Source organism: Rhinopithecus roxellana, chromosome 5 (assembly GCF_007565055.1).
Source record: "Rhinopithecus roxellana isolate Shanxi Qingling chromosome 5, ASM756505v1, whole genome shotgun sequence".
NCBI classification, from domain to species: domain Eukaryota; kingdom Metazoa; phylum Chordata; class Mammalia; order Primates; family Cercopithecidae; genus Rhinopithecus; species Rhinopithecus roxellana.
In genome coordinates, this window is record NC_044553.1 from 174,846,302 (window position 1) to 174,872,162 (window position 25,861).

At 39.3% G+C, this 25,861-nt stretch overlaps 1 protein-coding gene across 6 annotated transcripts in view; it reads left to right on the forward strand.

The window, feature by feature from the left end:
• The window catches only part of CSNK1G1 (casein kinase 1 gamma 1), a 205,671-nt gene that overhangs the window by 88,870 nt on the left and 90,940 nt on the right, over window positions 1–25,861 (forward strand). For all 6 annotated transcript variants that reach the window (XM_030929878.1, XM_030929880.1, XM_010355478.2 and 3 more), the window contains exons 3-4: window positions 16,893–16,933; window positions 25,183–25,252. In XM_030929878.1, the coding sequence (XP_030785738.1) occupies window positions 16,893–16,933; window positions 25,183–25,252 (111 nt within the window). The remainder of the gene's footprint in view (window positions 1–16,892; window positions 16,934–25,182; window positions 25,253–25,861) is intronic.

The window sequence follows — 25,861 nt, forward strand, 5'->3', positions numbered from 1 at the left end:
CATGGGGGAAAATCATATGCCTTTGAAATTATGCATAAAAAATTTAAAAATGCAAAAATACTTCAGTATTTTTCTGCTGCAGAAAATCATACTTTCTAGAATGATTCATTCCAGTTTTTCTGCCTACCACTGTAATGTAGAACATTTTATAAATTTGCGTTGTAAAGCATAGGCCCTTGAAAGTACATAGACACGTTCTCAGAAATGGAGTATGAGTCCTGCTTTGATGCTGTTTATAAATGACTTTCAACCTGTCCCTTTCTTTTGGCCCTTGCTGCCTTTTACCTTGCTCCACTGTAGCCTCACTTTAGACTTTCAGTTGTTAGAAGCACTCTCATTTTTCTTACTAACAGATTAATCAGAATATCATGTGTAATACCTTAGGAAAGTTATATAAAAGCTAGTCCAGCCAGTGACCTAAGCTTTTCATTGCAAAATGAAATAATTGAAACTACTTTTTAGAAGATTTTTATTGATGGCGCTTACTATTTTTTGATCATAACTCACACTAAAAAAAAAAATTGTGATTTAGTTTACACATAGTTAATATCTGTGTATATGAAAAGTTTCATGAAATAATATTTATCCTTACTAAGTATAATGTACTCTGATACTTTTATATATTTTTTCTTTAAAAATTTTGGTCAAGACATTATTTAATATAAATATTTGAATGTATTTATTTACTTTATATCCCACTAATGGATCATGTTCTACAGTTTAGAAAACATTTGAGCATTGTCTGTGTTGTTAATAATAAACATGCTGTATATACCATCCCAGTGATATTAAACTTTAATAATATTTTCTTTTATTATAATGTACTTACTGTTATTGATAGGTAAGCCCTTTAAAAAACTTGACACAAGAAAAAATTATTCTTGCTATTAACTGCTAATCATTTGGGAAATGTTTCTTCGTAGTATACAAATATTTTAATACTATTAAGTTAGTAAAAGTGAAAAAAAGTATCTGCTTTTTTTCTTTCGAGTTGTATGAGTTGTATTACTATCATTATCTTCTTACACCTAATCACACTGCTCAAAGAGATGCTCTTTCGGCCGGGCGCAGGTGGCTCATGCCTCCCAGCACTTTGGGAGATCCAGGCGGGAGGATCACCTGAGGTCAAGAGTTCGAGACCTGCCTAGCAACAAGATGAAACCCGTTTCTACTAAAATACAAAAGTTAGCTGGGTGTGGTGGTGTGCACCTGTAATCCCAGTTACTCAGGAGGCAGAGGCAGGAGAATTGCTTGAACCTGGGAGGCAGAGTTTCAGTGAGCCGAGTTCGTGCCACTGCACTTCAGCCTGGGCAACATAGCAAGACTGTCTCCACAGAAAAAAAAGCGATGCTCTTTGGGTGGTGGAGGCAATAGGCCAGCCTGTCCTCTTTGCCTAAATAGACATGGTAATCATCTGAGTTATGTAAAAGTACTTACTTGTTTTAACTACTAATTGCCTCAAGTTCATTTGGCTGGATTTTTTACGAGTTCTAGGTAGTAATTTATACGTGTACTGTTTTCACTGAAGGGCAAGAAAATGTGACAGCTGGAGCTCTAATTAAACAGACTGTATGTTCCTTTATCAGTATGGCTCTGAGAACTCCTGGTTCTTTGAAATAATGCAGTGTCTGATGAAGCTTACGGTAAATGTTGTCTCTGTAGGTGACTTACAGAAACAGGAAGTCTTCATGCAGAGGGTTTTATGGACAACATCACACCCAGGACTGCTGCTTTGAAAGGGCTGAGTTTAAATATGAAGCTCCAAAAACTACTGTGTAATGCAGTTTCTTTCCATTAACAATAAAAGAACCCTTAGCCAGGAAGTGAGCTTGGGAAGCATTGTGGATTTTGTGCAACGGATACTAAAAGCTTTCAGTGCTTGGAATTGTGCCAGTTCATCAATGGTACTTTTCTGTCCATTAAACGGCCTGCCTTTCTCGTAGTTATTGGTGTGCTTTGATTTTTATTTTTTTAGCTGAAGCAGTTATTTATTTTAAATGAGCAGGGTTTTAACACAATCTTTGTAATTAAATTCATCCGGAGCAAAATTTCTGAGTACTGTATATTATTTAGGATAGTGGCTGAGTGATTGTCTAAATTTCTGAAACATGGCTGCATTTTGTGTTGACCTATAAAATTTTAATGATGCATTTGTGCCCTTGCAAAGAAATTCATTTGAGGCAATGCTTAGCTCAGGAGAATTATCAAGTCACTTCCAGTGCCTCTTAAGAAAAAGGATAATAAGAGGGTAACATGTATTTGATTCTTTGGGTGCCTTTAGAGAAATTAAGTAAACGCAAGCTAGCATTTTGTGATGTATCAGCCACTATGTTGGCTGTTATATAGGCTTGTCTCATTTATCATACTTCTGTGATTATACTCTTTTATATACATGTGAAAGTAGAAGCTAAGAAGCATTTTATAATTTGTCTATCACTTTTAGGTTTCGTGAGAATTTGGTGGAGTATATCGTGGTAGCATGGAATGATATTGTTTACTCTCCTAACTCTGTTCTCCACTAATTAAGAACATCATTTAGACCAAGCATGTCCAACCTGTGACCTGTGGGCCACATGTGGCCCAGGACAGCTTTGAATGCAGCCCAGCACAAAATTGCAAACTTTCTTGAAACATTATGTGATTTTTTTTTTTTTTTTTTTTTTTTTTAGCTCATCAGCTTTTGTTGGTGTTCATGTATTTTATGTGTGGCCCAAGACAATTCTCCCAGTGTGGCCCAGTGAAGCCAAAAGATTGGACACCCGTCATTTAGACTCTTCCATTTTTCTTATCCCTCACATTACATGTAATCCAAACTTTGTTAGGTTTTCCTTCAAAATACCTTGCATGAAGATCCTGTTTTAGCCCTCTCAGGAATTATTACCTCTTCTCTGCTATAATAATAGAAGTAATAAAAATTAGACTTGTCTAGCACCTTGCACTTTACAAAATATTTGCACATTTTCTATCATCTTCATAACAGCTCTGTGAAGTAGTTATTCTTTAAATGTTCTGTTATAAAAACATCTTATTCATCTTCTAATTACTCATTCACTTCTGTTTTATACATTGGGGCCAGATTAATATTTTTTATTTTGTTTTTCATTGACACATAATAATTGTACATGCTTATGGGGTACAGTGTGATGTTTCAATACATGTGTACATTATATAATAAAATAAGGGTAGTTAGCATATTCATAGCCTCCAATCTTTATTATTCCTTTGTGATAATAACTTTGAAGATTCTCTTGTCTAACTATCTTGATATATACAGTACAGTAAGTCCTCACTTAACTTCATCAATAGGTTCTTGAACACTGATTTTAAGTGAAACTATGTATGAAGAAACTAGTTTTACAATAGGGTAATTGATAAAAACAAGAGATAAGGCCAGGCATAGTGGCTCATGCCTGTAATTTCAGCACTTTGGGAAGCTGAGGTGGGTGGATCTCTTGAGCCCAGGAGTTTGAGACCAGCCTGGGCAACATGGTGACACCCTGTCTCTACAAAAATTAGCTGGGTGTGGTGGTGCATTCCAAGATTTCTTGAGCCTAGGAGATTGAGACTGCAGTGAGCTGTGATTGCGCCGCTGCACTCCAGCCTGGGTGACAGAGCAAGGCCCCATCCCAAAACAACACCAGACCTGCCTTACAAGAGATCTTGAAAGGAGCAATAAATAAAGAAAGGAAAGACCACTACCAGCTAATACAAAACACACTTAAATATACAGACTAGTGACACTATAAAGCAACCACACAAACAAGCCAGCATAATAACCAGCTAACACACAATGTCAGGATCAAATCCATACCTATCAGTACTAGCCTTGAATGTAAACGGGCTAAATACCCCCATTTAAAAGGCACAGAGTGGCAAGCTGGATAAAAAGCAAGACCCGATAGTATGTTGTCTTCAAGAGATCCGTCTCACATGTAATGATACCTGTAGGCTCAAAATAAAAGGATGGAGGAAAATCTACCAAGCAAATGGAAAACAGAAAAAAGCAGGGATTACAGTTCTAATTTCAGGCAAAACAGACTTTAAGCCAACAAAGATCAAAAAAAAAGGAGGACATTACATAGTGGTAAAAGGTTCAATTCAACAAGAAGACCTAACTGTCCTAAGTATATATGCACCCAACACAGGAGCACCCAGATTCATAAAGCAAGTTTTTAGAGACCTACAGAGAGACGTAGACTCCCACACAATAATAGCAGCACTCCACTGACAGTATCGAACAGATCATTGAGGCAGAAAATTAACAAAGATACTCAGGGCCTGAACTCAACATTGCACCAAATGGATCTTACAGACCTCTACAGAGCTCTGCACTCCAAAACAGAATATACATTCTTCTCATCATCACATGGCACATACTCCAAAATCAACCACATATTTGGACATAAGACAATTCTCAGCAAATTCAGAAGAACCAAAATCATATCAAACACATTCTTTCTCCACAGTACAATTAAAATGGAAGTCAAGGCTGGGCACCACAGCTAACACCTGTAATCCCTAGCACTTTGGGAGGCCAAAGTGGGCTGATTGCCTGAGCTCGGGAATTTAAGACCATCTTGGGCAACATGGCGAGACCCTGTCTCTACTAAAAATACCAGAAAAAAACAGGTGTGATGATATGCACCTGTGGTCTCAGCTACTTGGGAGGCTGAGATAGAGGATTGCTTGAGCCTTGTGGAGGCAGAGGTTGCAGTGCACCGAGATGGGGCCATTGGTCTCCAGCCTGGGTGACAGAGTTAGACTCTGTCTCAAAATAAATAAATAAATTGGCCAAGTTCAGTGGCTCACACCTGTAATCACAGCAGTTTGGCAGACCGAGACAGATGGATCACTTGAATTCAGGAGTTCAAGACCAGCCTGACCAACATGGTGAAACCCTGTCTCTACTAAAAATACAAAAATTAGCCGGACGTGGTGTCGCATGTCTGTAGTCCCAGCTACTCAGGAGACTGAGGCAGGAGAATCACTTGAACCCAGGAGGCAGAGGTTGCAGTGGGCTGAGATCATGCTGCTACGCTCCAGCCTGGGAGACAAAGCAAGACTCCGTCTCAGAAATAATTAAATTTAAAAAGTACATACATACATATATACTAAAATAAAATAGAAGTCAAGACTAAGAAAATCACTCAAAACCATGCAATTATATGGAAATTAAACAACCTGCTCCTGAATGACTTTTGGGTAAATAATAAATAAAGACAGAAATCAAGAAGTTCTTTGAAGTTAATGAGAACAAAGATACAACATACCAGAATCTCTGGGACACAGCTTAGGTAGTGTTAACAGGGAAATTCATAGCACTAAATGTCTACATCAAAAAGTTAGAAAGATCTCAAATTAACAACCTAGTATCACAATGAAAAGAATTAGAGAAACAAGAACATCCCCAAAGCTAGCAGAGAAGACAAAAAATAACCAAAATCAGAGATGAACCGAAGGAAATTAAGACACAAAAAGCCATTCAAAAGATCAACAAATCTAGAAGTTGGTTTCTTGAAAAAAAAATTAATAGGCCACTAGCTAGACTAATAAAGAATAAAAGAGAGAAGATCCAAATAAACACAATTAAAAATGATGAAGGGGATGTTACCACTGACCACAGAAATAAAAACAGCCATCAGAGGCCAGGTGTGGTGGCTCATGCCTATAATCCCAGCACTTAGGGAGGCCAAGGTGGGTGGATCACTGGAGGTCAGGAGTTCAAGACCAGCCTAACCAATATGGCGAAACCCTGTCTCTACTAAAAATACAAAAAAATTAGCCAGGTCTGGTGGTGTGCACCTATAATTTCAGCTGCTGGGGAGGCTGAGGTGGCAGAATCACTTGAGCCTGGGAGGTGGAGGTTGCAGTGAGCTGAGATTGCACCCCTGCACTCAACGTGGGTGGCAGAGTGAGACTCCATGTCAAAAATAAAAATAGCCATCAGAGGCCAGGCACTGTGGCTCACGCCTGTAATCCCAGCATTTTGGGAGGCTGAGGCGGGCAGATCACCTGACGTCAGGAGTTCGAGACCAATCTGGCCAACATGGCGAAACTCTTATCTCTACTAAAAATACAAAAATTAGCTGGATGTAGTGATGTGCACCTGTAATCCCACCTACTTGAGAGGCTGAGGCAGGAGAATCACTTGAATCCGGGAGGCAGAGGTTGCCGTGAGCTGAGATCGCACCACTGCACTCCAGCCTGGGCCACAGAGCAAGACTCCATCACAAAAAAAAAAAAAAAAAGCCATCAGAAACTACTACAAACACCTCTGTGCACACAAGCTAGAACACCTAGAAGAGATGCATACATTTCTGGGCACACACACTTGCGCAAGACTGAAGGAAGAAATTGATTTCTTGAACACACCAAGAATGAGCTCCAAAATCAAATCAGTAGTAAGTAGGCTACCAACCAAAAACCCAGTACCAGATGGATTCATAGCCTAATTCTACCAGGTGTATAAAGAAGAACTGGTGCCATTTCTGCTGAAACTTGCAAAAAGTTGAGGAGGAGTGCTACCTATGGCATACTTCTGGTCACAAAAACATCACCAAGCTTCTAGATAAAGGCCCAAGACACTTATAAACACTGAAATAAATGTGGGCTATACATACATTTAAGGCAGATAATATAAAAACAAGATAATTACCCTTTTTTTTTTTTTTTTGGTGAATCAGTGAGTGATGGCAGCACAATGGTGGTGGGTAAAATCAAGGAATAAATGTTTGCAAAGCAAAAATGGTAAGGAGAATATCTTACTGCCATGCAGTGCAAAAACAAAGCAGGGTCCTTGAGCACTTTTGTACTGCATTGTTGATTGTCTTGCATATGTATGATTACCATAGACTAGAATTTTAATTTTACAATTATTTGTATTCATGCATTTTTCCAACCCACTTATGCCAGTTCAGGGTCTCAGGTGGCCAGACCCTATCCCAGCAGTTTAGGGCACAAGGTGGGAATCAACCCTGGAGGAATGTCATTCCATGGCAGGATGCTGACACACATACCCACATTCACTCATCCTGGGATGATTTAAACACCCCAGTTACCTCAAAAACAATTGAAATAAAAATAATAAAAAATGAAATCCTGTATTTTCCCTAAGAAAAACAAACAAAACACCCCAGTTAACCTCAGGTACACATCTTTGGGATGTGAGAAGAAACTGGAGTACCCAGAGGAAGCCCACACAGACATGAGGAGAACCTGCAAACTCTACGCAGATGGTGGTTCTGGCTGGGAATTGATTTTTTTCTCATCCATGTTACAACATGAAATGATGTTATTTGAGGTCCTGTTGTTAGCTATAGTCATTCTACTACTTAATAGAACACTAGAACTTATTCTTAAAATCTCACTGTAACTTTGTACCCATTGACAAACCTTTCCTTATTCCTTATTTCCTCCCTCCCCAGCCTCTGATAACCACCATTATGTTGTCTCCTATGAGATCAACTTTCCTAGTTTCCACGTATAAGTGAGATCATGCAGTATTTGTGTTTCTGTGCCTGGCTTATTTCACTTAACATGTTCTCCATGTTTATCCCTTTGCCCACAAATGACAACATTTCCTTTTTATAACTGAATAGTATTCTGTTGTATATGTGTACATTTTCTTTTCATCTATTGGTATACACTTCGGTTGATTCCATATCTTGACTGTTGTGAATATTGCTGCAATAAATATGGGAGTGCAGATATCTTTTCGGCATACTGGTTTCCTCCCCTCCTCTCCCCAGTTTTATTTAAAAAATAAAATTTATTTTATTTTATTTTATTTTAGAGATGGGTTTTGCCGTGTTGCTCAGGTTGGTCTTAAACTCCTGGGCTCAAGTAATCTTCTCACCTTGGCCTCCCAAAGTGTTGGACCTATAGGCATGTGCCACCATGTCTGGCTGACATACTGGTTTCCATTCCTTTGAATATATACCCAGTAGTGGAATTGTTGGGTCATATGGTAGTTTTGGTTTTAATTTTTTGAGAACTCTTCATATTGTTTTCCATAATGACTGTACTAATCTACATTCCTACCAACAGAGTATAAAAATTTCCCTCTCTTCATTTTTTTTTTTTTTTTTGATAATTGCCATTTTAACTGGGGTGTGGTGGTTTCTCTTTGTGGTTTTGACTTGCATTCCCTGATGATTTGTAATGTTGAGCATTTTGTCATGTATCTGCCGGCCATTTGAATGTCTTCTTTTGAGAAATGCCCATTTCGGTTTTTTTGCCCATTTTTAAATTGGATTATTTGGGTTTTTTTGTTAGTGAGTTGTTCAAGTTCCTTATATGGTCTGGATATTAACCCTTTGTCAGATGAATAATTTGCAAATATTTTTTCCCTCTAGGTTGTCTCTTCACTGTGTTGAGAAACTTTTTAATTTGATATAATCCTATTTGCCTGTTTTCACTTTTGTTGCCTGTGCTTTTTTCTTTTCTTTTCTTTTTCTGTTTCTTTTCTTTCTTTCTTTCTTTTTGAGACAAGATCTTACTTTGTCGCCCAGGTTGGAGTGCAGTGGCACAGTCTTGGCTCACTATAACCTCCTCTTCCTCCTGGGTTCAAGTGATTCTTCTGCCTCAGCCTCCCAAGTAACTGGGATTACAGGCATGCACCACCACACCCAGCTAAATTTTTGTGTTTTTAGTAGAGATGAGATTTTACCATGTTGGCCAGGCTGTTCTTGAACTCCTGTCCTCAAGTGATCCACCCGTCTTGACCTCCCACAGTGCTAGGATTAGAGGCGTGAGCCTGCCTTGCTTTTGAGATCCCATCCAAAACATCCTTGCCTAGAGAATGTCATGAAGCATTTCCCTTGTGTTTTATTCTAGTAGTTTTATAGTTTTGGGTCTTACATTTAAGTCTTTAATTCATTTTGAGTTGATTTTTGCATAAGGTGAGAGATAAGGGTCTACTTTCCTTCTGTGTGTGAATATCCAGTTTTCCTAGCACCATTTATTGAAAAGACTGTTTTCCCCAGTGTATATTCTTGGCACCTGTGTCGAAAATCAGTTACTTGTAAATGTGTAGATTTATTTCTGAGTTCTCTATTCTGTTTCACTTGTCTGTTTTTATTCCAGTACCATGCTGCTTTGGCTACTATAGTTTTCTAGATTTTTGCATTGGGTAGAGTGATTTTTTTGCTTTGTTCTTTTTGCTCAAGATTATTTTGGCTATTGGAGTCTTTTGTGGTTCCATATGAATTTTAGGATTTTTTTTTTCTATTTCTGTATTGAATGTCATTGGTATTTTGATAGAGATTGCATTGAATCTTGTAGATCACTTTGGGTAGAATGGACATTGTAACAATATTCTTCCAATTTTTTATTTTTATTTTTATTTTTTTTAAGAGACAAGGTCAGGCGCTGGGTGAGGTGGCTCACGCCTGTAATCCCAGCACTTTGGGAGGCTGAGGCAGGTGTATCACGAGGTCAGGAGATCTAGATCATCCTGGCCAACATAGTGAAACCCTGTCTCTACTAAAAATATAAAAATTAGCTGGGTGTGGTGGCACATGCGTGTAGTCCCAGCTACTTGGGAGGCTGAGGCAGGAGAATCACTTGAACCTGGGAACTTGCATTGAGCCGAGATCGTGCCACTGCACTCCAGCCTGGCGACAGAGCGAGACTCTGTCTCAGAAAAAAGAGACAAGGTCTTGTTTGTCACGTAGGCTGGAGTGTAGTGACATGATCATAGCTCACTGTAACCATGAACTCCTGTACTCAAACATTCTTCCCATCTCAGTCTACCTACTAGCTAGGATTATAGGCACTTACCCCTACACCTGACTAATTAAAAATTTTTTTTTTTTTTTGCAGATACAGTGTCTCACTATGTTGCCTAGCTGCTCTCAAACTCCTGGCCTGAAATGATCTTCCTGCCTTGGCCTCCTAAAGTGCTGGCAGTAATAGGCATAAGCCACTGTGACTGGCCAATTTTCTTCCAATGGATATATTTCATTTGTGTGTGTGTGTCTTCTTCAGTTTCTTTTGTTAGTAATTTATAGTTTCCCTCGTAGAGATCATTCACCTCTTTGGCTGAATTTATTCCTTTTTTTTTTTTTTAAGCTATTGTAAATGGGATTGCCTTCTGTATTAGTCTGTTCTCATACTGCTAATAAAGACATACCCAAGACTGGCTAATTTATGAAGGAAAGAGGTTTAACTGATTCACAGTTCCACATAGCTGGGAGGCCTCACAATCATGGCAGAAAGCAAAGGAGGAGCAAAGTCACATCTTACATGGCGGCAGGCAAAGAGAGCATGTGCGAGGGAACTCCCCTTTATAAAACCATCAGATCTCGTGAGACTTATTCACTATCATGAGAACAGCATGTGAAAAACCTACCCCATGATTCATTTACCTCCCTTTGGGTCTCTCCCACTATACATGGGACTTATGGGAGCTATGATTCAAGATGATATTTGGGTGAGGACACAGCCAAACCATATTTCCTCCCTCACACTGTGTGCTCTGATTATATTCTCAATTTCTTTTTCCACTGGTTTGTTTTTGGCATTAGAAATGCTACTAATTTTTGTATGTTAATTTTCTATCCTGTAACTTTACTGAATTCATTTATTAGTTCTAATAGTTTTTTGGAGGAGTCTTTGGGATTTTCTATATATATGATTATGTCATCTGCAAACAGGAACAGTTTGATTTCCTCCTTTCCTATTTGGACGCCCTGTCTTTTGCCTCATTGCTTTGGATAGTACTTTGAATACTATGTTGTATAAAATTGGTGAAAGTGAGCATCCTTGTCTTGTTCTAGTCTTTTGAGGAAAAGCTTTTAATTTTTCCCCATTCAGTCTGATATTAGCTGTGAGTTTGTCATATATGGCCTTTATTATTTTGAAATGTGTTCCTTTTATGCCTAAATTTATTGAGAGTTTTTATCATGAAGGGATGTTGAATTTTATCAAATTTCTTCTGTGTCTGTTGAGATGATCATATAGTTTTTGTCTTTCATTCTGTTCATGTGATGTATCATGTGTATTGATATGCATATGTTCAAGCATCCTTACGTCCCTGGGATATATCCCACTTGATCATGGTGAATCATCTTTTAGTGTGTGGTTGGATTTAGTTTGTTAGTATTTTGTTGAGGATTTGTACCTCTATTTTCATCAGGGATATTGGCCTGTAGTTTTATTTTGTTGTATCCTGGCCTGGTTTTGGTATCAGCATAATGCTGGACTCAGAATAAGTTCAGAAGTATTCCCCTCCTCTTCGGTTTTTTGGAATAGTTTGAAAAGAATTTATGTTTGTTCTTTCAATGTTGGATAGAATTCAGCAGTGAAGCCATCAGGTCCTGGGCTTTTTCTTTGTTGGGGGAGTCTTTATCATTACTTCAATCTTATTACTTGGTTATTATTCTGTTCAGGTTTTCTATTTCTTCTGACTCGATCTTGGTAGGTTGTATGTATGTTTCCAGGAACTTGTCCATTTCTTCGGATTAAACATTTGTTCCCATATAGTTGTCAGATTAATATTCTAAAAATACAACTTTCACCATTTGCTTTTTCACGTCATTCACAGCAAGCTGAAGAATGGAGTTAAAACTCCCATATTTGCATTTAGGATTATCCATAATCTCATTCTAAACTAGCCTTTCTTTTTTATCACCCAAGAACTTTCTCACAAGAACTTTCTACATATATCAAGTCAATTTGTTCACTTTAGCATGTCTTACCTACTGAATGTCAGATACTATGTTTGTTTCTAGGGATAAAAAGATGGATTAAACATTCTTGTCCTCTGGAAATTTATGGCCGAGTGGAAATAAAAAGATATATGCATAACTAATTATAGGTAGAAGTCTATGAAATTGGGTGTTGGCTTACTCTTAAGACTAGAAAGTGTATTTAGAAAAAGGCTTTTTTTTTTTTTTTTTAAACAAAAAGGCATAAAACCACAAGGAACCAAAAAAATGGAAGAGAAGGTGAAAACAGATTGAGAAATGTTAACAAAATTTTGGAAGCTGAAACACAGATGGTTAGGTGGTAACTCACTTAGCACTCCAGAGAAGGCTTGCCTGAAGGGGCAGGCCAGGTAATACTATAAAATATACCAGATAGACTTAGGAATTGGAGACACTAGGAACTTCACAAAGGTGGGATGCAGAAGGGGCTAAAAATGGAAAATTTAGCTGAAAGTCAGCTACACTGTGAAAAGCGGCTACCCAGCTAAATATAGGAAAAATAAGAAAAAGGTTGCACACTGAGGCCGGGCGCAGTGGCTCATGCCTGTAATCCCAACACTTTGGGAGGCTGAGGCGGGCGGGTCACAAAGTCAAGAGATCGAGCCCATCCTGGCCAGTATGGTGAAACCCTGTCTCTACTAAAGATACAAAAATTAGCTGGGCATGGTGATGCACACCTGTAATCCCAGCCAGTCTGGAGGCTGAGGCAGGAGAATCGCTTGAACCATGGAGGCAGAGGTTGCTCAGATCGCGCCACTGCACTCCAGCCTGGGCAGAAAAGTGAGACTCCGTCTCAAAAAAAAAAAAGAAAAAGGTTGCGCACTGAATGATGAGACTCCTCAGGACTTGTGAAGAAACAAATATGTAAGTGCCCAGGATTTCTTTGAAACCTTTTTTTTTTTTTTTTTTTTGAGATGGAGTTTTGCTCTTGTTGCCCAGGCTGGAGTGCAGTGGTACGATCTCGGCTGACTGCAACCTCCACCTCCCAGGTTCAAGCAATTCTCCTGTCTCAGCCTCCCGATTAGATGAGATTAGAGGCATGCACCACCATGCCTAGCTAATTTTGTATTTTTAGTAGAGATGAGGGTTTCTCCATGTTGGTCAGGCTGGTCTCGAACTCCTGACCTCAGGTAATCCGCCCACCTTGGTCTCCCAAAGTGCTGGGATTACAGGTGTGAGCCACCACACCCAGCTGCATTTTTTTCTTCAAAAGAAATTTATGCACAATTTCTATAATATAGTAGGTTTGTTTTTATATAAAAAAAGACTTTCTCCAAATCTTCAAATGAAAATGAGGATTCAAGAAAAGTGTGTATTATTTGTCCTATAGCTTAGTACACAAGTGCCTTGGCACACTCCAGGTACCCGCGGGCATACGTACCTTAGAGTGGGGGCCTGGCATTCAATATTATTCATAACCTGTGCTTAGCTTAGTGGATCTTTACGGCTTTTCTTCTATTTCTTCCCACACACTATGTGCTCTGATTATATGGGTCTACCCACAGCATATCAAATCCTGTGCATTTTCTATCATTTCTCCATATCATTGTTCAAATTAGTATTTTTTAAAAATAGGAAATGCCTTTTATTCTCTCCTCTGTTCATCCTTCAGGGCTCACTTCAAGTGCTGCTTCTGCCCAAATTCATTAACCTCCATATCCAAGCTCTTCTACTGACTTGTTTGTATTTCATTTTTAACACACACCATATCATGTGATTTATTTGACACACTTTTGAGCCACCACATACAAGACCTTGTGTGAGGAGCTAGAATACAGTCTATGAAGGGTGAGAACTGAGGTTGCTCATCTTAGATGTCTGGTATCTGTGTAGATGGGCATTAAATAGTCACGTTTTTCCCTACCTCTGTTCTCTTATTTTTCTAGTTAATCTTGTACTACCTCACAATGCTCATGCAAAATCCCAGATCTTATCAGGTCACAAAACCTTTCATTTTAAACTTTAAGATAGCATTGATGTTCTGCAATTATACAGGCAGTAGGAACAGGGAAAAATGGTATTAATGGCTTGCTTTTTTAATGGCTTGCTTTTGTTTTTTCTTTTTTTTTTTTTTTGAGACGCAGTCTTGCTCTGTTGCCCAGGCTGGAGTGCAATGGTGCGATCTCGGCTCACTGCAACCTCTGCCTCCCGGGTCAAGCGATTTTCCTGTCTCAGCCTCCCGAGTAGCTGGGATTATAGGCACATGCCACCACGCCCGCCTAATTTTTGTATTTTTAGTAGAGACGGGATTTCACCCTGTTGGTCAGGCTGGCTTCGTGATCCACCTGCCTCGCCCTCCCCAAGTGTTGGGATTACAGGCATGAGCTGTAATTAAGTTCTTAGGGTTAAGCTTGTGCCAAAATTAGTTTTTTTTTTTTTTTTTTTGAGACAGTTTTGCTCCTGTCTCCCATGCTGGAGTGCAATGGTGTGATCTCAGCTCACTGCAACCTCTGTGTCCCAGGTTCAAGTGATCCTCCTGCATCAGTCTGCCGAGTAGCTGGGATTACCACCCCCCCAACTAATTTTTGTATTTTTAGTAGAGACAGGGTTTCACCATGTTGGCCAGGCTGTTCTCGAACTCCTGACCTCAGGTGATCCACCCACCTTGGCCTCCCAAAGTGCTGGGATTACAGGCATGAGCCACTGCACCTGGCCCTAAAATTAGTTTTAAGTCAAAGTAACAATGCTCATTTCATTTCACGAAGAGCTATCCTGAAAAATCTTGGGCCAGGCACGGTGGCTCAAGCCTGTAATCCCAGCACTTTGGGAGGCCGAAACGGGCGGATCACGAGGTCAGGAGATCGAGACCATCCTGGCTAATACGGTGAAACCCCGTCTCTACTAAAAAATACAAAAAACTAGCTGGGCGAGGTGGCGGGTGCCTGTAGTCCCAGCTACTCGGGAGGCTGAGGCAGGAGAATGGCGTAAACCCGGGAGGTGGAGCTTGCAGTGAGCTGAGATCCGGCCACTGCACTCCAGCCTGGGCAACAGAGCGAGACTCTTTGTCTCAAAAAAAAAAAAAAAGAAAAAAAAAAATCTTTGCGCAGCATCACATCTGGTGTGCAAGAAGAAGTCGTGGGCCAAATTAAAGTTTTAATCTGCCCGGGAGTTGGCTATTTGTTACTGCCTCATCTGTTCCTCTCTTATTACTAGCCTTTTTTTTTTTTTTTTTTTTTTTTTTTGAGGCGGAGTCTCGCTCTGTCCCCCAGGCTGGAGTGCAGTGGCCGGATCTCAGCTCACTGCAAGCTCCGCCTCCCGGGTTCACGCCATTCTCCTACCTCAGCCTCCCAAGTAGCTGGGACTACAGACGCCCGCCACCTCGCCCGGCTAGTTTTTGTATTTTTAGTAGAGACGGGGTTTCACCGTGTTAGCCAGGGTGGTCTCGATCCCCTGACCTTGTGATCCGCCCGTCTCGGCCTCCCAAAGTGCTGGGATTACAGGCTTGAGCCACCGCACCCGGCCTAGGTGTTTCTTATGGTTTCTTAGGTCAAACACCTAAGAAACCAACCTGTTAGTCTTCTTTTTATCTTACTTGCAGACAAAAATTATTCCTAAATTAGTGTACTCTTTGACACAAAAGTACTCACAATCTGATGGCAGTATGAAAAGTTTAATGATGTAGTTATATTGCAGAGGGCCTTAGTTGTCTAGAGGTGTGTAAATGAAAACTTGTAAGCAGCTTTTTATCTTTCTTTGTTTATTTATTTATTTATGAGACGGCATCTCACTCTGTTGCCCAGGCTGGAGTACAATGGTGTAATCTTGGCTCACTGTAGCCTACACCTCCCAGGTTCAAGTGATTTTCTCGCCTCAGCCTCACGAGTATCTGAGATTACAAGTGTTCACCACCATGCCTAGCTAATTTTTGTATTTTTAGTAGAGACAGGGTTTCACCATGTTGGCCAGGCTGGTCTTGAACTCCTGACCTCAAGTGATCCACCTGCCTCAGCCTCCCAAAGTGTTGGGATTACACCACACCCAGCTTGTTTTTTTGTTTTTAAAAACAATGCACATTATATAAAAATTAGAAAATACTAAAAACTATTTTATATTCCTTTTATATTATTTTTCACACACATATTCAGCTGTGTATTATAGGAATATAACATTTATTGGTATATTATTTTAAAAATAGCCGTACTATAGGTACAGTACCAATAACTTTTAATCAGTCGAGATTTTGAGTGTCTTATATGTGCTGAACATGGTCTTAAGCACCATAGGGTATTGAGAAAACTTAAAATCCCTATCCTCAAGATATTTACACTCTAGCTGGATAAGAAGGCAAATGTGTAAGAAGAGATATGAAGTTTGGTGCAGTGGCTAAACTACATGGTATGTACTAAGCACTCAGGAGGAATTAAAGTTAAGGCTTCCAAGGATTAGTGACGGTGGGGAGGTGAGAGGAGCTGAGTACCCAGCATATATTACAGGTTCACTAATTGAAAGTTATTGCTCTGGTCCTCATCATCATTCCAAGTTCTTAATCTAAATGTCTGGGAATATTGATTACATTTGTAGAAATAGGAAAGTTTAAAGAAAAAAGCATTATTGCAGGAAGACCTTTGAGATGTGTAAGTGTTATCTAACTGCAGGTCTGTTTCCTATAAATAGTTAAAAGATATAAAGCTATTGTTCTGGTGAACAGTCAAAACAACTTTGAGAATCATCTGCTTACAAGCAGTAGATGAATTCTCCAAAAGTAGGTTTGGGCAATAATTGGTTTTATTCACACTATCCTTTATGCCATCTAAAGTTGACACGACATACCGTGACAAAATATATAGAATTCTATTTGCCAGTTAGTTCGAAGAATGAAGGTTTGTGTTTGTTGTGCCAATAGCTAAAATCTCTTTGAAATTCTGGAATTTCTTCTTGAATTGCCTTGTGACTTAACAGATGAGAAATATTAACACACGCGCGCATGCGTGTGTGTGTGTGTAAGAGAGATATGTTTTCGCTTTTAGGAAAATTCTCAGGTGTAGCTTAAATTTCTAAATTTTCAAGCTGTTCTAGCCTTGCTGGATCTGATTATCTCTGTAGCTTTTCACTTATGAATCAAGTTTCATTTATGTGAGCAACATTGGGAATATAACCTTTCTCATGACCCTGTAAGCTAATATTTTGCTTTGCTTTTCCCGGAATAAATGTCACTAAAACGTATACATTCTGCTTTCCCCTTAGGTAAAAATCTCTACACCAATGAATATGTAGCAATCAAACTGGTGAGTAGAATCTGTTTGTGGTGATTAATGTTTTGGTGCTCCCATTGCTTATATCTTCTTATAGGAAATAGTTTTAAGCATTCATTCACGAAAATGCTAATGGTTTTTTAAAATATATGATCCCATGTTTTTCTTCAATGATAGTGTTACAGTGATGAATCACTGTATACTATATAACACTATATAATTAAATGATACTAACTTTAGTGTTAGCAATGATGACTCAAAAATTAGTTGATTAAAAAAAGCTGGAAGAACTAGTAATTCTGTGAACTTAATCTTTCACAGAGGTATCTTAATTAAAAAGATAAAATCATTCAAAAATTTTACTGTTTTTTTCTCTAAACTGATTTATTTTTTGTACTTAGAAGAAAATCATAACTGATCATCTAATCATGGCCTTAAAAATCTGTCAAGCTTGAAAAACACCATATGGTCAAATTAGAAGCAAAGAAGTTAATTGGTATATTAATACTAACCTTGTGAATAATTAAACTAGTCATTGAAAATGATATCCTATTAAAAAAGAGAAGTAATAATTTTATTATTTGTGAGGACTAATAATTTTAAAAGACAGAATTCTTTGTCTTATATTTAAGGTGGATAACAAAACCATTTTTTCATGTGAAATGTTTCATATGACTAGTTTCACTGAAACTCTGTGTTTGTCCTCATAGTAGGTATGCCAGGATTTACAGGTAGCTTTGTTTTATTAGTTGGAAGCTAGAGGAGTTAATGATTGAAGGAAATCTATGTAATTCTTTTCTTTTCCTTCTTTTTATTTATTTTTTAGAAACAGGGTCTCACGCTGTTGCCCAGGCTGGAGTGCAGTGATGTGATCTTGGCTCACTGCAACCTCTGCCTCCTGGGCTCAAGCGATCCTTCCACCTCAGTCTGCCTCCTAAGTAGCTGGGACTACAGGTGTGTGCCACCACACCTGGCTAAGTTTTGTATTTTTTGTAGAGACAGTGTTTCATCATGTTGCTCAGTTGGTCTCGAACTCCTGAGCTCAGGTGATCCACCCAGCTCGGCCTCCCAAAGTGCTGGGATTACAGGTGTGAGCCACCACGCCTGGCATTGTTATTCTTTTCAAATTAATTGCACTTACCACATCCACACTTGTTCTGTGATTGGTCATTCTTCTCATCCAGCTTGCTTGTGGAGGAGGTAGGGTTGTCTTGTGAGGAACTGACAGTTACCAGATTTGTTTCCCTACAAAGGGGTGGGTGGACAGGGAGCAGGGCTTAGAGCAGCAGGTAACTTCTAGGAAACCCACTGTTTTCTTTTTGTATTTTGACTTGGAACTCTTGTTGGATAGATGGGAGCAGGAAGAGAGGTAATACATGTTAACAATGCAGGTCAAATATCCTCTTAGATTGAATATTAGAGGATTAACCGGCCAGACACAGTGGCTCATGCCTGTAATCCACTTTAGGAAGCCAAGACAGGCAGATCGCTTGAGCCCAGAAGTTCAGACCAGCCTGGGCAACAAGGCGAAACCCTGTCTCTACAAAAAATACAAAAAATGTGTCAGGTGTGCTGGCACACACCTGTAGTCCCCACTACTTTGGAGGCTAATGTGGGAGAATAACCTGAGCCCAGGAAGTTGAGTCTGCAGTGAGCCGAGATTGCTTGCACCTGTGCACTCAGCACCTGTGCACTTCAGCCTGGGAGACAGAGTGATACCCTGTCTCAAAAAAATAGGATTAACCACATTTTTTTAATTTATAGGAATTTGGTTATTCTATTAAAGTGTTCTCTAGTACACCAACTTTTTTTACTTTTTGTTTTATTATTCTGATAAGTTGGAATAATCTCTGATTTTTTGGGACTACTAAGAGAACGAAGCACTTCCTAAAACACTTAAAAAATTTGTCACATTACTACATATTTGTTGGGCTTTCTGTTAGGGACAGTTCTTTCATCTTGATTTCTTCTGCCAGGTTATACCAATTAACCTGTATAGATAAGCTTACATAACATATTGTTGACATGATTGATCATTACATTTCACTTTCCTTTTTAAAAACTTTTATTTTGCTTTGTATGGCCACTATTTAAAGCTAATAATGGAACTCTTGCAATCTAGTATGATGTGACTCAGTACTGCATTTCTCTTTCAAATAAGTCTGAAAGGCATTTTAGAGGATAACAATTTTTGTCTACAGGCTTTCTCTCTTCCTTTTGGGCTTCTGTTCTTCAAAGGGAGCTATGAAAGCAGTAATTGAGCTCTTTGGATTGTAATGGTAAATTTGCCTTAAGCACTATACTCCTATAAGGTAGCTGTCTGCTGTTTGTTTAGGATTTTAGGCAGGCATGTGTTTTCCAGAATAACTGTGGCAAATATTCTGGCAAATGCACAGCCTCTATGGAAATGTAATCAGCATCTGGCACAGAAATGCAAGGACTCTGCTGCTGCTGTTTCAGTTGTACTTTGTTTGGATCTTCATTGTGGACTCTTTTTTCTTAGAGTTCTACAAACCTTTAAAAAAACATACACAAAGTAAACAAAATAGTGTAATGAGCCCCTCCTTTATCCATCACCCACATTTCTAAGGGTTCTTTTTAACAGAGGTTTTCTAACAATTGGGTTTAAAAAAAATCTCTCTGTGCTGCTAATATTGCTGCCTTCTGCAGTCTGTAGACTGAGCTTTGCAGTGCCTTCTACTTATAGTGCTTCCAGAAAAGCACCTTGAAGCCCAATTGGCTGAGCAGGCTATGGCCATGTGCTAAGGAGTTGGCTGAAGTGTGTAATTCTCTCAGTCTTCATAATAAGACCCTCATGTCTGAATATATGATGTGTATGCCTTTCAATCCTTGAACTCTATGGAGTTTTGCATTTTTAATTTACTGGCTTAGCTACTCTATTATGCTTTCCAGCATGAAGATCGAGAGTATAATATTTGAGGAAGGATCTGTGGTTTTTAAAATTAATTGCCTCTGTGGTTTGTCAGAATCCAAAAGTGATTTCTCCAGAAGGAATAGTCCCTTTTCTAGTTTTTTGATCAACTTCTAGTTCCATGTTGATTTGTCGTCACTGTTTCTGTTTGGTTCCTTGTGAATTCTTAGTTACTTTGCTAATGGAAAAATTCTATACCTGGCTGCTTTGATAGTGATTCAGTGGAAGATCTGCAACCAAATGGAGACACAAGAGTGATATGATACCTCTCTATCTGAAGAGAGAAATAGGAAAGGGACTCTACAATATAATTAGTCTTATGTACTTTTCTTTTTCTTTTTCTTTTTTTTTTTTTTTGAGATGGAATCTTGCTCAGTCACCAGGCTGGAGTGCAGTGGCACGATCTCGGCTCACTGCAACCTCCAACTCCCCTGGTTCAAGCGATTCTCTTGCCTCAGCCTCCTGAGTAGCTGGGATTACAGGCATGCACCACCATGCCCAGCTAATTTTTGTATTTTTAATAGAGAAGGGGTTTCACCATGTTGGCCAGGATGGTCTCGATCTCCTGACCTCGTGATTCACCCACCCCAGCCTCCCAAAGTGCTGGGATTACAGGCGTGAGCCAACATGCCTGGCCATGTACTTTTCTTTTGACTAAAAGTCTTGAGACACTTGAAGTCCAACTCTAGTGATTGCTGATTTTATACTCAAAGAAGGGTATAAGTTCTTTCTTCCTAGCGCTTCCTACAGATATGAACATTCCAGTCTGGCCTGAACTGATTTCGATAAAATCTTCCTAGAAGCAGAGGGATAGACTAGACAACTTCAGAGAAACTTCTGAATTCTTTGGTTAATGAATTCTATATCTTAAGAAAAATGCAGAAAACTTCAAATGGATTCAGGAAAGAGCCTTCAAAGATGATCAAAGAATTAAAAACTAGGACCTATGAGGAAAGGTGAAAGGAATTTGAAATTACTTTGCCTGAGGAAAGACAGTCTAGGAAATCATTAGATTGTTTTGTTATTTGAAGAGAGCTACTTAATAGTATTTGAGGTTATTGAGGAGTTTTTTTATTTTTTTGCTGAGGACTTAAGAAAAATAGGCTTAAGTTTCAGTAGTGAGATGTGAGTATAATATAAAAGTGTTCCAAACCATGAAACTTGTTCAACATCAGCATGAATTATTGAGAGAAGTTATGGAATCTTCTTCCTTGGAGTCTGTCTTAAACATAAGACAAATAGGCTGGGCACGGGGGCTCACACCTGTAATCTCAGCACTTTGGGAGGCTGAAGTGGGTGGATCATGAGGTCGGGAGTTTGAGACCAGCCTGGCCACTATGGTAAAATCTCGTCTCTACTAAAAATACAAAATTAGCTGAGTGTGGTGGCGTGCGTCTGTAGTCCCAGCTACTTGGGAGGCTGAGGCAGAAGAATTGCTTGAACACGGGAGGTGGAGGTTGCAGTGAGCTGAGATTGTGCCATTGCACTCCAGCCTGGGTGACAGAGTAAGACTCCATCTCAAAAAAAAAAAAAAAAAAAAAGGACAAATAACCACTCAGTGGAGGAAAGGACAGTCCTTTCAACAAATGATGCTAGAAAATCTGGATACCCACGTAACAGTGAAGTTGGATTCTTACTTTACATTGTATTCAACAATTCAGAGTGGATCAAAGACCTAAATATAAGATTGAAACTATAATACTTTTAACCAGAATACACATGGGAAAAGCTTCATGACATTGAATTTGGCAGTGATTTCTTGGATATGACACCAAAATCACAGACAGCAAAAGAAAAAGCTAGCTAAGTTGGACTTCAGCAAAATTTAAAACTTTTGCATACTGTCAACAGAATTTTAAAAAGGGCAACCCATGGAAAGGAATAGGAGAAAATAATATTATCTAATAACAGATGATATCCAGAATTTACCATTATAACAATTTTTTAAAGTTCAGTGGCATTGACCAGGTGCAGTGGCTCATGCCTGTAATCCCAGCACTTTGGGAGGCTGAGGCGGGCGGATCACCTGAGGTCAGGGGTTTGATACCAGCCTGACCAACATGGAGAAACCCCATCTCCACTAAAAATACAAAAATTAGCCAGGAGTGGTGAGACATGCCTGTAATCCCAGCTACTTGGGAGGCTGAGGCAGGAAAATCGCTGAACCCGGGAGGCGGAGGTTGTGGTGAGCCAATATCATGCCATTACAGTCCAGCCTGGGCAACAAGAGTGAAACTCCGTCTCAAAAAAAAAAAAAAAAAAAAAAAAATTTCAATGGCATTAAGTACATTTACATTGGTGTATAACCATCACCACCATCCATCTCCAGAACTTTTTCATCTTCCCTAACTGAAATTTCCTATCTGTTAAACACTCCCCTCCCCCCAACTCCTTGGCAACCACCATTCTGTCTGTCTCTATGAATTTGACTACACTAGATACTTAATTTTTTGTTGTTGTTTGTTTTTTTGGAGACAGAGTCTTGCTTTGTCGCCCAGGCTGGAGTGCAGTGGTGCGATCTAGGCTAACTGCAACCTCCACCTCCCGGGTTCAAGCAATTCTCCTGCCTCAGCCTCCTGAGTAGCTGGGACTACAGGTGCACGCTGACACTCCTGGCTAATTTTTTGTATTTTAGTAGAGACAGAGTTTCACCATGTTGCCTAGGCTGCTCTTGAACTCCTGAGCTCAGGCAGTCCACCTGTCTCAGCCTCCCAAAGTGCTAGGATTACAGGCATGAGCCACTGCACCTGGCTACTATGTACTTAATATTAAGTGGACTCATGCAATATTTGTCCTTTATAACTGGCTTATTTCACTGAGCATAGGTTTGCCCTCAAGGTTTGCCCATGTTGTAGCATGTGTCGGAATTTCCTTTTTAAGGTTGAATAGTACTTAATCATATGTATATACCCAATTTTGTTTATCCATTCGTCCAATCATACGCACTTAGGTTGCTTCCACCTGTTAGTTATGGTGAATAATAATGCTATGAACATGCATGTACAAATAAATCTGAGTTCCTGCTTCCACTTCTTTGAAGCATCTATCCCGAAAGAGAATTGTGAATCATAATGATTCTGTGTTTAATTTTTTGAAAAATTGCCATACCATTTTCCCGAGCAGTCACTGCACCATTTTGCATTCCCATCAGCAGTGCACAAGGGTTCCAGTTTCTCCACATCCTCGTCAACACTTGTTATTTTCTGTTTTTGATAATAGCCATCCTAATGGGTGTGCAGATGTTGAACTTTATTTTATTGATTGATTGATTGAGACAAGGTCTCACTCTGTCGCCCAGGCTGGAGTACAGTGGCACAATCACAGCTCCCTGCAGTCTTGGTCTCTGGGACTCAAGCAGTCCTCCCACCTCATCTTTCTGAGTAGCTGGGACTACAGGAGCATGCCATCCTGCCAGGCTAATTTTTTAATTTTTGGTAGAGACAGGGTCTCCCTATGTTGCCCAGGCTGGTCTCGAACTCCTGGACTTAAGCAGTTGTCCCGCCTCAGCCTCCCAAAGTGCTGGGATTACAGGCATGAGCCACCATGCCCGTCCTATTTTATTTGTTTATTTGTAAAGATGAGGTTTTGCTGTGTTGCCCAGGCTGGTCTTAAACTCCTGGTATCGAGTGATCCTCCTGTCTCAGCCTCTGAAAGTGCTGGATTGCAGACATGAGCCACCATGTCAGCTACTGTTGAGCTTTTAAAGAGAGATTATAATGTGTTTAGGGTAATGTTTGGTTCTCTTGTTAGCCAGTTGCCCAGTACACTGTCAGTTTAGAATAATCAACTAGCCAGTTGCTCAACTGGTATAGAGCAAAGTGTGGTTGTTTGGCTGCTTTATCTCTGAGGTTTTTAGAAAACTCAATGTTTGGAAACTTGAACACCACATTGATTGAAGTTACATATTTTAATTGTATTTATAATCTTTAATTCTCAGTAGTTTAAAAAGAAATATACATAAGCATGTTCCTAAAAGCATTGTTCATAATATTGGAAAGTGAAAACAGTTCACATGTCCAAAAATTATGGGGAGGGTGTGTATACGTACATACGTAAATACAAAATACATATACACATACAAGGCAATACTTAAACCATTAAAAATAATATAAGCCAGGTGCAGTGGCTTATGCCTATAATCCCACAGCACTTTGGGTGGCTGAAGTGGGAGGGTTGCTTGAGCCCAGGAATTTGGGACCAGCCTGGGCAACATAGTAAGATCCTATCTCTACAAAAAAATAAAAATTAGCTGTGAGTGATGGCACACACTTGTGGTCCCAGCCGCTCGGGAGGCTAAGATAGGAGGATGACTTGAACCTGGGAGGTTTCGACTGCAGTGCAGCGAGACCCTGTCTTTAAAAAAAAAACAAGACATTATACACGTTTATTTACTGCCGTGGGAAAACGTTATTACATTGTTGAATTCAACAGCACATTAATGAACAGCAAATATATTATAATCTCATTTATATAAAATTAAGTTCATCAGTCTATATTATATATAAATACATATATAGATAAATACTTGGAAAGGCATTCACTAAAATGTTAATAGTGCCACTCTTTAAAGTGGCGGGATCACAGATGATTTTTGCTTTCTAATTTTTGTATATTGGAATTTTCTTCTGAGCATGCATTATTTTTCTAAAAATAATAAAATGGTGAACCTCCCAAAATTCAGAACAAAACAAGCAGGAAATACATTCTGGTATTTCTTTTTATTTAAAGGTTTGGCATCAAGTTTCCGGGGAAAATACATATCAGGAGAATATTTCTTTTTTTTTTTTTTTTTTTTTTTTGAGACGGAGTCTGCTCTGTCGCCCAGACTGGAGTGCAGTGGCCGGATCTCAGCTCACTGCAAGCTCCGCCTCCCGGGTTTACGCCATTCTCCTGCCTCAGCCTCCCGAGTAGCTGGGAGTATAGGCGCCCGCCACCTCGCCCGGCCAGTTTTTTGTATTTTTTAGTAGAGACGGGGTTTCACGGTGTTAGCCAGGATGGTCTCGATCTCCTGACCTCGTGATCCGCCCGTTTCGGCCTCCCAAAGTGTTGGGATTACAGGCTTGAGCCACCGCACCCGGCGAGAATATTTCATTGCAAGAAAGGTATCCTTGAATGGTAGCTCATGCAAAGTCTATTTTTATTTAACTATCCATGGAAGGAGTTGTATGTAATTCACCTTCATCTTCTCTTAGCTGTACTGTCTAAGACAAATTGTGGTTAGAAAAGACTCTCATATATGGATATCATCTCTAAAACATTAGGTGATCTTAACCGTTGTTTACTCCAAAAATTTAAGAATGGAAAAATCCCATTTGTTGAAATCTGATCAGTTTTTCTTTTTGGGTTTCAGGAACCAATAAAATCACGTGCTCCACAGCTTCATTTAGAGTACAGATTTTATAAACAGCTTGGCAGTGCAGGTAAGTCAAGTCTTTCTTCTCACTTACTTAGCATGTAGCTTAGCTGGAAGCCCTAAAATATACAGATGTTTTTGTCTGGTTTACCCTTTTTACCAAACCGTCTATCTCCCCTGCTTGCCAGATAGGTAAATAAACATAGTCAAACGCAAAGCTACTTGCTGTCTGGTTCCTGGAGTTGAGCTGACAGGGGAATTGTGTTGCTATGACTGTGCCCACAGACCAACCTGCAGATGCTTTCCACTTGTCAAATACACATAGTGTGAAGGATTTGCTTTTCAGTAGTTCATTCTCTTTTCATTTCTTTACTTATACCAAAAGAAAGGAGGAAATTTTGGTAATTTGCAAAATATACTTTACCACATTGAGGTGGTTTATCTGTTTTAAAGACATACTAAAATATACATTCTGAAATACTACAGCACTGTCATTTTATCCATTGTTCTCATTAATTTGCAAGAGCTATCCATATGACTGTAATAACCTATGACCTTTGGCAGTTTTTAAAAATTAAGTTAATCACTTTAAAAAATGTTTGTTTTTTACCTAAAAGCTCTGATTTCTCAAGTATCTTACTGGCTTCCAGAAAAATATTTTGCTAATGTTTACCTG